Raw genomic sequence first — 13,896 nt, 5'->3', positions numbered from 1 at the left:
AACTTTCTTGGTCATCTTCAAAAGCTGCTCTGTTATCACATTTACTACATCAGGACACAGCCTGCTATGTGCCCTTCATTTCATGAAACAGTATTTTCTAAGGTCATTAAACAAAATGCAGAAACTCTCAGCAGGATGTGGAAGGCTTTTGGGGAATTATCACTGAATTCTCTCAAAAAAGAGTAAGAAGTTTTTTAATAGCAGATTTGTGTCTGTGAGACATGTGGACTCCCATGCTTCTTATAACCAGACTGGAATTTCATGAAGCTCTGTCAGGTTGCGGTGGAGCCTGTTCCTCCTCAACCATCTCGGGAGCTTTAATGCCCTTTTTTAATGATAGTACCTCAATCCCAACACCAAGCTCTCCTTTTAGTATCAGAACAAGGCCGAGGTAGATGGGTGGCCTTACCTCCATTTTACAACCCAAGTCCAGAAAGCAAGGGGAAGAAAATTTAGTAACTTGAGCTACTTTTACTCCATCGTTAGTGTCCTGAAGCAAAGTTTCAAAACTGGGACACTTCTGTTTCGGCTCTTTGCCTGAAAACTGACAAAATCCTGAAATTCTTGGAGATGTTTATGGAAAATTCTCCATGTATCTGTCCCATCTTCTGCATCAAAACTACCAGCTCTACACTTAAAGTAGGTGTAGCAGTAAAACACAAGACAAATCTACCAAGCTTTACTTAGTGTAAGATTAGAATTTAATTTAGCCAGAGGGGAGGTGGATAATCCTTAGTTTTACTCGGTGTAGCTGTGATTCTTGTCTCCTGAGAGTGGGAGAACCAAGACAGCCCTGGAAGACAGGCTGTGTGCTGCACTGTGAGGAAGACAGTGATGTATTATAGATGGTAGAACTTTGGACCGATGCGCCACAGTATGTCTGGGTTAACCCAGTCAGGCAGCTCGCATTCATTCCACTTTGTCAGTGCTTCAGCTGCAGAGAGACAGACTTGGGAACAAAACTGCCAGTCCCTGAAGTACATTAGAGAGACTTGATAGTTCTAAAGAAGATTCATGAATTTTTCAGCTACATTTTAACAATGTAACATCCTTCTTTGGCTTTCTATTTTTAACTCTGGAATTATGGTAATGTACTGTGAGATTTCTGTTGTGGAGCTGAGATTTGATGCTGTTCTAGTTTAGGTTATAAACATCCATTTTTAGTCCTGTTCCTTTTTATTACCTAGACATGTATTCTCAGTTAGTCTTTGGTAACCACATTATGAAATCCCTAAAATATTAAAGAGAACTAGAGGGCAGGGAGGAAGAATGGGGAAGTAATGTTCTATTTTCAAAGTCAGACTAAAGCTTCTTCAAGGGTAAAAAGCTACCTTTCATTTTCCTACTTATATTCCTGCTTCATACTTCTAGGTTTATCTCATTCAAACTACATTAAAATAGAGCAATTATTTAAGAGTCTAACTGTCCTTTGATATATCACATTAGTTTATGTAATGAAATGGAAAACTGAAGTTCCCAAGTTTGGCAGATCTGTGCTTTCTGATCTGTATCATCTGATTCATAACGTTTCACACATTAACAAAATTATCTCAAACCCAGTTCAGGGATGTGAAGCTGTGGTATCCATAAAAACAAGCCCTGTTTAAAAGCTTGGCCATTTAAATCATCCGGCTGTACACGGCTGAGTGCAATTTGGCTTCTCCTCTAGGATACATAAACTTACACTTGACAGTTCTGATACTTAGATGAGTATAACATGAAGGGATCCAGCTGCTTCTGGTCAGGACTGAACTGCTAATGCTTGTTTCAAGAGATGTGCAGGCTCAACTCTGTTCTGAGCAATTACTGGGGTGGTTTTGGTTGTTGTTTTTCAGACCTGACGTTCACCTTTTTCAATAAAACTTTACAATTAGATGCAGCTTATCCTCTCAGTTCCTTTCCTATTACTGAGCGGTACTGTGAAGCACCTCCTCATTTCCACTGTGGAAATAGCTTCATTTCAGTGACAAATGAAGGGATCCTTTAATGAGACTTGAATGTAATTATTTTCCAAGGGGCTGTTAAGTTTACATGGTTCTTTTATGTCTTTCAATTAATCAGTGATTCATGTTCTGCACAGGTTTTGCTACCTAGAATCCACCCACCTTCCAAGTTCCTTTGAGTCATACCTTTCTGACACCACCAAGCCATCAAAATAAAGCCTCAAGCTATTCCAGGCCAGGTCCAAACGATGTAGCCTGCTGGATGCTGTCTCATAACTTCACTCACATCCCTGCTTTGTGTTTAGTGTGAATCTAGTCATTAGTAGAGCAGGTACCAGCTACTTGTACTTCTCTAGCACCAGCCTCAGGTCCCACAAGCTTACACACAGCTTAAGCAGAACTCAGCTCAGGACTGAGAGATTCCTCAGTGTCTGTAATTCTGACCACGCAACTGGGGGTGGCTTCATCACTAAGCATCCTTAGGAAGTGATTCCACCTTTCTACAGACAAAGCTGGTGTATCCACACCAGGGTGGCCTGCCCTTGCCCTCTCCTCTCAGCTGTGCTCACACAGCTGTGCCAGGCAGTGTTGCACTTAACTGGGGACCTAACCCAGCTGAAGAAAAGGTGGTGGGTTTTTTTGCTGTTTTGTTTCCCCAGCCTATCCTGGACTGTTGCGAGTGCAGGGGCTCATCCAATCTGTGGCATAGTCAGGTGTGACATAGCCTACCCAGGACTAAGATGAAGCCTTTGGTTGTGACTTGGAAACAATGTGTCCTTTTGACCAGGCTTCACAGCCTACACTTAAACCTACACTTAAACCTTTTTTTTTCCCCCACATCTTCCCCAGGTTCCCTACCAATATATCCCACAGTGCTTATAACTGCTGAGAACTTTTAGTTTTAAAAACCTCCACTGGATCTTTTAATCTTATCCGATTATACCTGTTAGCTGCTTTTTTTCAACCACTACAGTGCTCCTTCTAAAGTCTTCCAGACTTCCAAACATCTTTCTCTGTGTTTAGTACCTAACCAAAGCCAGGGTTTTGCTTGGGCATTTCCAATGTGACTGGAAAGTAAGTATGATTATCCTATAATCAACAAAGGTGAAGTGTTTATGCTGGCTGGGGTTTCCCACACTACCCTTTCATCCTTCCACAAAATCTGAAGCTGAAGAACTCCTAAAGAATTCCGAAATGCTGGCTGCAGGAACCAGTCACAACACCATTATTTGCATTTCTTCCAGGCCAGTTACTGAGGAAAAGAGTGTAGAGCAATTAGTACAAACCTGTGTTCTCTGGTTAATCACTGGCAGCAGTCAATCAGATCAGTGATTCTCTCTGTTTAATTAAAGCTGAAGGCTGGAAGAAGGAGAATTTGAATGTTAGTGTGTGGAGTTACTACCCAGCTCTCTTCTGTTAGTATTTACTGATGCTATTTCATTCCAGCAGCAGTTTCTGAGATGTCTGCTCCACTGATTGTTCTAGGTTCAGCTTTGGCTTCTCTTCTACTTAGATGTCTGATTAGTTCAGTTATCTTCATCTCCAAAGCTATTGATTACTGGGAGCTGGCAAGACTGAGTAACTTTTTCATATAGATGCAAGCAGTACCTGCTGTGTAGCTGCAGCAAGCTGGATACCATTAGTTTATTAATCTCAGAACACAGTTACGTTCAAGTGGCGTCAGAGGATTCTTTGTCATGGAAATGTAGCTCACTTCATTGCTCAAGTTCCACTTGTGTACTGAGTGCAATTACTTCTATGACCTCTAGTGGGGATAATCAGAGATGCCAGACTATCACAAGCTACACTTTGCCTTAAAAGAAATCAAAGTAATCTGCTTCTGAAGTTCCAAGGCTGCTGTTTCTCTGGGAAAGGGAAACATCCTGATGCTACGTGGTGTACAGTGCAGCTGCAAAGGCTTGGCCATCTCACTGAGGTTGTCTTGTGTCACTACGTAGTTAATGCTCTTTTAGTAGTAACTACCATGTTACCAGACACCTTTCACAATACCATCCTGAAATGTTTCTGCCTGTCTTTTGTTTTTCCTGAAAGTTTTCTGGTTTGAAGACTTGTACCTTTGTGTCTTTCAGTGAAGTGGGTTTGCTATGGTCTTGGTGCACACTGTGACAGGTTACTGCCTGAGTGGTAATGGCTACACTGTTTTATCACTCATCCTAGTGAAGCCATGCTAGAAGAATAAATCACAGAAAATGCAAGACTTTGACAGTTCAGTTTTGTTACAAGGAAACAAAGGCAGGCCAGAAGAAAATAGTGGCCTAAGCTGAATTTGAATAAGCTTCATAGGAATGAGAAAGCTGGGATTGTTCAGCTCGAGGAGAAGACAACTCAGGAAGGATCTTAGCCAGGTGCCATTTATACAAAGGAAACTGGTTCTTATTGCAAGGTGACTAAACATTGGACAGGTTACCCAGAGGTTATGGTGTTTCTAGCCATGAAGATACGCAAAGCCTGACTGGACATGGGCCTGAGCAACCAGCTGTATGTGGCCCTGCTTGAGCAGAGAGGTTGGGCTAGATGATCCCCAGAAGTCTCTTTCAAGCTCCTGCTTCCTGTGACTCTAATTCCATCCATATCCTTAGTTAAGCAGTGTCTGTTAGTCACGCATACCTTTTGTGGTTGGTGTCACCTGCTCCAGGCTGAATTTATTCCATGTGACCTACTTCTTGTGCTTTTGTCTAGCTCTGTCTTCACTGTAAGGGCTTTCCTCTGCTGTTGTAGCAAGGGGGTTTCCAAGGAGAGGTTGGTCTGCCTTTCTGTCACACTGTGCTTAGGGTACTCTCTGAACTTCAGCAACAAGTAACTAAAACTATAGGGTAGGGAGCAGATCCAGGAAACACTTGAATCTGTTCATATGTTACAGCCCAACTGGTAAAGATTTGTTGGCAGTAGCACATGAGTGGAAGAAAAAAACAAATAATCAGATTATTTACTGTTGGAATTACCAATCTGTAAAGATGAGCCAGTAGCAGAACCCATACAAAGTTCTATTTCCCTGGCCATGTTCTTGTCAATAATTATTTGAATTATGTAGTATTATATGAAATAATGCATGGTTGAACACTTCTGATTCAGTTTCTATTCAATTATTGGTTTACCTCCCCCGCTTCTCAAGGTGCTCTTGAAAGTCCAGCCCTTCACAAGTCAATGGTGGTAGGAAAGTGAAGTCTGGAGGTTTGTCTGTGTGCTGACAGTTACAGTGTGCTGCCCAGGTCACGTTTCACAAGTTTATGAAACACACTGGGGACAGCTGCAATTGAGTGATTAGCAAGCTGTGACTTAAATATTGGCCATCTCCACGGTGGCCACTGAGAGCAGCTTATGTACATACCTAGATGATGTTTCTAATCATGTTGTACATCTTTTAATAGCTAGCATGAAGTAGTAGATGAGGCTAAAACAAAACTGTAGTCACAGTAAGTAATTTTGGCTTTGCTACTCTTCCTTCCAGGTGTGACATTTGAAAACAAATCTTTTATTCTGAAGACAAGTCACACTGTTCTGACTTGACATACCAAGTCTGAATCAACTGTAACTGTTAACTATAGGTACAGCAAAAACAAAAGCAAAGGGAAGACAATATGGTAAACAATTGTTTCTAGAATATCTTTCTGCTCCTTCCCCACATCAAGTGTGTGCTGTACTCACTTTAAGAGAGACAGTAATGAATTTTTTCCTAGACGTCATCTTGCCTAATGTGCCTGAAATGAAGTGTGGTTAGCTGCTATAATTACAGAGCTGGTTTGTGTGTCAAATGGTTTCACAAACAAAAAATGTTTGGCTATCGATCACTGTCAACTCTTTCCTGTTACTCCTGTAAAATGAGGGCACCTGCTCAGCACATCACAATATCACAGTATCACCAAGATTGGAAGAGACCTCAAAGATCATCAAGTCCAACCTGTCACCACAGACCTCATGACTAGACCATGGCACCAAGTGCCACGTCCAATCCTCTCTTGAACACCTCCAGGGATGGTGACTCCACCACCTCTCTGGGCAGCACATTCCAATGGCGAACAACTCTCTCTGGGAAGAACTTTCTCCTCATCTCCAGCCTAAACTTCCCCTGGTGCAGCTTGAGACTGTGTCCTCTTGTTCTGGTGCTGGTTGCTAGCCCCTTCCTGGCTACAACCTCCCTTCAGGTAGTTGTAGAGAGCAATGAGGTCTCCCCTGAGCCTCTTCCTCTCCAGGCTAAACAACCCCAGCTCCCTCAGCCTCTCCTCATAGGGCTTGTGCTCAAGGCCTCCCCCCAGCCTTGTTGCCCTTCTCTGGACATGTTCAAGTGTCTCGATGTCCTTCTTAAACTGTGGGGCCCAGAACTGGACACAGGACTCAAGGTGTGGCCTAACCAGTGCAGAGTACAGGGGCACAATGACTTCCCTGCTCCTGCTGGCCACACCATTTTTAATGCAGGCCAGGATGCCCACCTGGGCACACTGCTGGCTCATGTTTAGGTGGCGGTCAATCAGTACCCCCAGGTCCCTTTCTGTTTGGGAGCTCTCCAGCCACTCCAACCCCAGCCTGTAGCTCTGCATGGGATTGTTGTGGCCAAAGTGCAGCACATGTAGCCCACTAGAAGTTCTTTGCAGCTGGTCAAAAGGCTCTGGCTCTTTACCTCTGAAATACTGCCCCCTAAACCTGCAAAAGCAGGGGGATAACATGCTTCCCCTTCAGGCATTCTTATTTGAATGCAAACAGAACCCTTGCTCAGTGGACTACTACAGTATAAGTTTAATTTATCACTGATGTGTATTTACTAATAACACTTGAAAATTAATTGTTTTCATTTTTTGACATTAGAAAGCAAAGCAAGATCAGGTGGCTTACCCTAGAACATGCTGCCCAGTTTTGTCTGAAGTACAGATTTTAATTCTGCACTACAGATTATAAACATAGTGCATCAGATCATTCTCCTTCTGTGCCTAGAGCTATCATCATTGTGGCTGGCTGGCACCACAGATTCCTTGTCTTACGGCTGATTCCAAAAGGGGATACTTAGATCATCATAAAGTATGGTTCCTAATGACTGTCACAACAGGCTAAGCACTGTGTATTGAGGATGCTTTTGGCTACACCCTGTTTTATCCTGTCCCCTTTTTCCTCAACATGTCTAACAATAGCTTGGCAAGTAATATGTGGCTGAGTAACATGCTAAGAAGAGGTCTTATTTCTTGGTTTACTTATCCGTTGGTTGGTTTATCTGCTACAGGAGATACTACTGTTCGATGTGAGCAACTGGATATGCTTCAAGATTGGCTGTCTGAATTCAGAAAATCTACCTCCTCCTCCAGTACAGCCAATCCAGAGGAGCTGGTGGCTTTTGATGTAATCTGTGGAGATCTCAACTTCGATAACTGCTCCTCTGGTAAGACGAGTGTTTTCTTTTCTTCATGCCTACCTCTTCCAAAAAGGAATGGGAAAGTTCTTGATTCCTGCAGGTAGCAGCAGCGTACTCTGGTGACTGGCTTTTGGAAGGAAAGACTTCATTGCTACAGATGCTTCTAAAATAGGTACTAGCTGAAATGAGCCAAGGAGAGAAGCTCACATTTAGAAGCTCTGCTGAATTACTAAGCATGGTATTTTTTTAAGGCACCAAGAGCAATAATTTGTGACTTAGGGTAGCAATAATGAGGACAGATCCAGTGGTGTATCTTTACTTGAATTAGGTTGCATTTAACTATCCTTGAACTTTAGTAACTAAAGATATGTATGTTATGAGATTTTTGTAGGTGAAGAAGTAGTAAACCTGTGCAGCTAAAAATCATTTGGTAGTGCTTATACACAGACAGAGAAGATTAATGCTGCAGAGAAAACTAAACGTTGCTGAGTCAGTCCTGAAAGAAATTAACTGACCTGTGTACTTTGAGTGTTGAGTTTAATACATTTTATGGGTTTTTCATCTCTATATTTGGATGTGGAAGGCACTACAAAAAGAACTCCACAAAACCAGTGGGTTCCCAGAGATAGTAACCTTTTCCAAACCCATACTGTCTGGGTACAGAACACTGTGAAGATTCTGTCTCCCTGCCTGGCCCCGGCTCAGGCATCCAGCAGCGCTCCCTTCTGCCCTTATATGATGACAGTTGACTGCTGGTTTGGAGCTGGGGAATGACTGAAGAGCCTTTTGTGTGATTGGGCCAGAATGAAGCCCTGAAGTAGAGAGGTAGAGACAGGGCAGGTAACAGTGGGAGGGCTTCATCTGAGAGAGTTCATTTGTGATATCAGGGACATGACAGGGAACAGGTGAGCTCAAGCTACAGCATTCCAAGTGGGATTCATCAATTCCAACCAGAGTTTGGGGAGTTACAGGTGAATTTGTGAACATTAATGGGGTAGAAAAGACTGTCAACCCAAAACAGCCCTTCTGTTCAGTTCTAGCTCATATGCATAAAAAAATGTAATTAGAACTCAACCAGTCATGACTATATAATTCAAATAACTTCAGAACAGTTGGAGAAGTTGATGGCAAGTGTTCTGACTGGTAGAGAAATCCATTATGCACTGTGGAAGTGAGACAGCAAGTGGTAATGGCTAGGGAATAGTGTAGTTAAACATGCATTAGGATCAAATGTAACAGTAGCAGGCATAGGGAGTTTTTTTTAGGGAAGAACTCTGGTCAGTAACATGCCTTCTGCTGGCTAAGCTGCTACACAGGCAGGCTGAGGTGGCAACTGCAGCAGTCCCAAAGAAAGGAGACAGAGGCTGGGGATGCAAATGGACACATCTGCTGCGATATGACTATTTCACTTGCAGTGCTCTTGGATGGAGCGGCCTGGAGGCAAAGGGCAATAAACAGCCTGCTGCATACCAAAGGGGAGGCTGCCCAGTCAGATCCAAATCAAAAGTAAGTGGTGCTGTGCAGCAGGAGGAGAGAGACAGGAGTAAAGCTCTGAGGCTGAGTGTATGGTCAGTATTCTCTACCCAACATGTTGTGGCTCCCTAACCAAGATCCTGCACAAGCAGCAGAGTATAATGAATGCTGTTGTGACCTGTCTTCTTAAAGCAGAAGTGAAAATAACCATTTGCTTCTGCAAATATTAGTGGTAAACACTGTAACTGCTACTAAAGACTGAAAAGTAGGTTATAAAAATGCATTTTAATTTTTGCTAACTCTGCCACTTATTTACATCCCCTTCCCCTTGCAAATTTACTCAGCTTGGACACTGAATGAAGCTGGCTATGTCATTTATTTTTAGACTGTTTTTTTCCTTACGCACTAAGCAATGCTTTAAAGTTTTCTCCCTTCATTTTTACATTACTCATTGTTTTAGGGACATTTGTTAGCATTTCAGGGAACTGAACATCTTGAGATTTTTTTTTTCAGCAATAATCAGCTTCCTCTAATTCTGTGTATGATTTTCTGTATTCTTTCCTACTCCACAGACTGATAGGGCAAGTAATTAATGACTCAGTGAATATCAAGCTTCTATTCTTAGATGTATTGACAGTACTGTTTTCAAAGATCTCCCAGTCTAGGAGCGACCTTATGCTTGTGACAAGTTTTCTGCAACTCAGTTTTCCCCTCCAGCTTTATAGACAGAAGATGACAACACTCATATGGCAAACTTAAACTTAGTGGGAACATTACTAGAAGTGAGTTAGGTTGCTTTGGACTGACTTGTGTAAAAGGCCATTAGTTTTAAAACCTTTTAGCATATGATAAAAACCCTTCATTTCAGATGGATTATGTCTGTCTCATCACCTGTGCCTTGTTGCTGTCAGTGCCATAATAGCAAATTAATCATGTCAAAATTTTAATCTATCTTGGTTTTGAGGAAAATGTTGTAGACATCTCATATAACAAGGGAAGACCTAGAGAAATGAGCAAGTGCACAAATCTCACCATCTACTTTTCCATAAAGATTGAACAAATCATTTGGCTGTTCAGACAGAAAGCAACCCTCTGCAGTGCACACCTAGCAAATCTTAGGGAGGGTCAGTCCTCTGACCCTCTGCCACAGCTCTGGGGGGCCCTGGCAAGTTACTTTATCCACCTCCCTGAAACACAAGGGTGTTCTCAAGAGCTAGCTGTAGAAGGGATGTAGAGGGAAACTAGAAAGGCGTAATGAGATGGATCAGCTGCTGTGGAGGCAGAGGCTGAAGGACAGTCAGCTGTGTTAATAACTGTTAATACCAACACGGTGCAAGTGCCGGCGGCAATGAACACAGTGCTGCTGCACACCACGGCTGTGCTCTGCGCCCTTCTGAACAGGGTCAGTGCTTTACACAAGGAGATCTCATGTGACTCTGGCAACACGTGAGCTGCATTCTGAGATACACAGCTCAGGGGTCAAAGCTGTGTTTCTGATTTCAAAGGAGCTCCTTTTCTTGTGTACTCACATTCTGTTGTCTTGGTGACACAGTGACAGACATGTTACAGCAGCAGCTCCAAGCACAGGCAAATACTCTCTTGGTCCCCAGAGAGAACCTTCAAGCGTTGCTGAGAAGTTTTAACCTTGCAGAAGGTGTAAGTGCTGCAAAAAAGAAAGTTCTTGGGAGCTGGTGCCAATTTTTTTGCCATTTAACAAAGCCGGAATTGTAGCAGCTGGTAGTTTCAAGTTCTGGTTGTGCTGGTTTCCAGATAGGGGAAAGCAGCATGTTAACAGCTCTGTTACACAGCAGGCACAGAGCTAGAATTTGCTTGTTTGTTCAGTGTCTGACATTCTGATGTATATATTTTTGTAGATTATCTTACTACATCATGCTAGAATTTTGATGCAGCGTATGCTTTAAATGCAAGGAGCGTAGTAACAATTAGGAAGAAAATAATTAAAGTTGACAGGTCATGCTGATTATGTTTAGAATGGCTTTAATGCTGCAGATAATATCCCAAGCAAGTTATCAACTGCCTGTGCTTTCTCTTACAGCTTCTAAAAAATGCAGTCAGTATCAAGTAAAGCACAAGCTTTTGTCTTCAGGTTAGGGAGAAGTGTTTCTACACCCACAAACAGCCATTTATACCATCATTGAAGTCAGTCCAACTCTCCATGGGGTGATACAACAATAGTTTTGTATACCTGGTAAGCGATGCAATGTCAAAAGTTGGACAAGTTTCACCTCACTTTACAGCTAGAAACTACAAAAATGTCTTTCACAAGAAGACTTTCCAGGGAAGCACTGTTATTAGCAGGAGTTTGCTGGGGTTTCTGATCAAAACAAGGTATTGCTGTGCTACATAATGAGATCATCTACTCCTGATCTGGGTCAGATCAGCCCTATAGAAGTAAACAAGTGGGAAGGAGGACTTGCCTTTTCCATTGTGGCAGAACACACAGCTGTTCACAACATGCAGCTGACGTGCCTTTTCTTGCACTTGTTCTTTCCCTGCAGAGGACAAGCTGGAGCAACAGCACTCTCTGTTTACACACTACAAAGACCCATGTCGAATTGGTCCTGGGGAGGATAAACCATGGGCAATCGGTAAGACCTTCTCTAGCCGTCTCTGTACAGCATTTAGCTGTCTGTTGCTCACAGCATGTGGTGCAGTTACCTGGCAGGAAGAATTTGGTGGAGACCAAATATTTACAAGGGTTATTTCTGTAGCATGTATTTTATAAACAGAACAGTGTCTTGGTGAATTATAATTAAGAACCAGAGATACCAAACTTCAGTCCAGATTCTAAACTTCCACATCAAGCTAGGTGAATGCCTTCCCACACCTGGGTGGAAAGTAATCTCCAGATTACTTTGCGAGGCAGAGGGTAAGCCAGATTCCTGTTTCTGTACTTTTTGCACACAGTGAAAGCCTGCAGTGTTTGATCAGAATTTGGTGTTCTATAAGTAATGTAACAAAGCAATTAAAAACTGTCAGCATGTAGGATTCATTTCATAAAAGATTTCCTGGAACTCTGACAAATTCACACCTGGTGAAACTGAGGTGAACTCAGTAAAGTTTTAGATCACGAATTAAGACTTTCTTTAGGGACGCAATTGTAACTGAGACAAATCCTAAAGGTATGAAAGTGTGACTGTCTAAGAATGTGGCATTTCACTCTTGTAGCAAAAAAGTATAAAAATAAGATTCACATGGGCTGAAAAGTTGGAAGGGAGAAGGCAGTGCTTCAAAGGGTGTCACCAGTAGGGAGGACTGGAGAGGAGAGAAGTGAACACAAGGCACTTTTGGTCAGAATGGTCTCCTCTTCCCCAGACAGGTCACAGGTATGCTGGGACAGTCATATTTCCCTTTCTGTTCACAGGTACCCTGTTGGATCCTGAAGGATTATATGATGAAGAGGTGTGCTCTCCGGATAACCTACAGAAGTATGCAGTTCCTGATTCCTGATGATCTTCCCACGTGGTTTAGACAATTCCTTAAAAAGCCAATTCACTGCTTGCTATTTAACATCTCAAAAATTTAAAGCTGATTATGGACTGTAAACATAATTTTTTACTCAGGGGTACTTGGAGAGTAGGAAAACCAGCTGCTTCTCTAATAGAACTGGCTTCAGTGGGTGTAAAGATGAGAGCAACTGCAGTCAGTGTTTTTATGTCTCTGAAGTTGGTCCTACCTGGACAGGCCCCCAGTACAAGAAATTCCAAGCACTATGGAAAGGGTACACTGACAGCTAGACTGAAACTCTTCCTGCAGGCAGCCAGTTCTGTGGTCACAGTGCTGCAAAGGCCAGCGGGAAACAACAGGACACCTACTTATAGGTTGGGCTCGATGATCCTCGAGGTCTCTTCCAACCTTAGTTATACTGTGATACTTTTCCTCAAATAAATCCATGAAGTTTAAAACATCACCCCCAACCCAACAACTCCTTGACTGTTCTAGAAAACTTGCAGCATTTGATACACCTCATAAAGCAAGCTCACAAAGAGAGAGGAATTAAATGGTACATTAGACATGACTAGGAATACAGCTTAGTTATCTATTAGTGCAGCATTACTTTTAAGAAGAGTTTGGTGTTGAGAAACAGGTGTCTTTGGTTTCAGCTAGGGGGCTTATGAGAAATTGTGCTGGGTTGAGGCAGCCCCCTTCCCCACCCCTGGCAACAATAAACACTCAGACAAACGGATTGCAAAAGTGATGGAAAGTTTAAATAGAAAGCAGTGAACTTTTACAGAAAAGCAAAAGCAGAGTGACAAAGAAAAATCCCCAAACAGACCCAGAGAGATCCCATCCCTACCTGAGGGTACACCCGAGACCCCCAGGGCTCCTTCTTCCCCCTCCCACTGCTAGGCTAGTCTCAGCTGGCCAGATCTGAGACTGCCCATCCCCCCGTGGCCTTGGGCCTAGCCAGGCCCAAAGCCAGGAGACATCTCCCCAGTTACCAGCTGACGGAGGAGGAAGAAAAGAGATAGTGCTAGACTCCGCACTGCATCTTATAGTGGTGCAAAGGATTGTGGTATGAAATACTACATAATTTCCTGTGTCCACCCCTCTGGGCTGGACTTCTGGACACAGGAAGTAAACATTGCAGGGGGGCACCCAGCTCAAACTGCAACAGAAATACAAAAATCTTAATTTGCAGAAGTCTTAGGATAAATTTCTTGAATACCTGTACTGCTTGTTAAATGATGGGCCATTGGAGAGAAATTAAGTTTTGTACGGTTTAGAGCAGCACGTAATAATTCTGATAGTTCTGTACCTTCTCTACCTTGCAGGCTAGTTTAATGCATTAAATAGGTTCTTGTCATGACTGACCAGAAAAGATGTTCTAGCTGTTCATACTGCAGAGGTAAAGTTACATCAATGAATGAGGTTGTGCAGGTGCTTCACGTAACACACACAATGGAAGTAGTGCCTTATATATGGACAGTTTATGTTTGCAATTTTACTAAATACAGTACACTGCATGATATAGATGGACATTCTTCATGGAATGCTTTAGGTGAGGCTACCCCTTCAAGCATTCTTTGCATCAGTTCTGAACAAAATCCTTATTTTGAATATACCAAGTCACACTTTACACATTACAAAGCCTGCAAA

The 13,896-nt window shown here is 42.6% G+C and overlaps 1 protein-coding gene and 1 long non-coding RNA gene across 6 annotated transcripts in view; one reads left to right on the top strand and one right to left on the bottom strand.

Annotated features, from left to right (window-relative positions):
* LOC137447195 (uncharacterized) overlaps nucleotides 1-13,896 on the bottom strand; it is a 34,561-nt gene that overhangs the window by 3,444 nt on the left and 17,221 nt on the right. For both annotated transcript variants that reach the window (XR_010988813.1, XR_010988814.1), the window contains exon 2: nucleotides 3,230-3,302. This is a non-coding gene — a long non-coding RNA (uncharacterized lncRNA). The remainder of the gene's footprint in view (nucleotides 1-3,229; nucleotides 3,303-13,896) is intronic.
* The window catches only part of SMPD3 (sphingomyelin phosphodiesterase 3), a 120,740-nt gene that overhangs the window by 97,092 nt on the left and 9,752 nt on the right, over nucleotides 1-13,896 (top strand). For all 4 annotated transcript variants that reach the window (XM_068150482.1, XM_068150481.1, XM_068150483.1 and 1 more), the window contains 3 exons: nucleotides 7,174-7,329; nucleotides 11,295-11,384; nucleotides 12,161-12,224. In XM_068150482.1, the coding sequence (XP_068006583.1) occupies nucleotides 7,174-7,329; nucleotides 11,295-11,384; nucleotides 12,161-12,224 (310 nt within the window). The remainder of the gene's footprint in view (nucleotides 1-7,173; nucleotides 7,330-11,294; nucleotides 11,385-12,160; nucleotides 12,225-13,896) is intronic.

Source organism: Melanerpes formicivorus, unplaced genomic scaffold (genome assembly GCF_026170545.1).
Source record: "Melanerpes formicivorus ecotype bairdi unplaced genomic scaffold, bMelFor1.0.p_v2 SCAF_20, whole genome shotgun sequence".
Classification (NCBI taxonomy): Eukaryota; Metazoa; Chordata; class Aves; order Piciformes; family Picidae; genus Melanerpes; species Melanerpes formicivorus.
The sequence above is the reverse complement of the archived record's forward strand: the minus strand, read 5'-3'. Positions and strand labels throughout refer to the sequence as shown.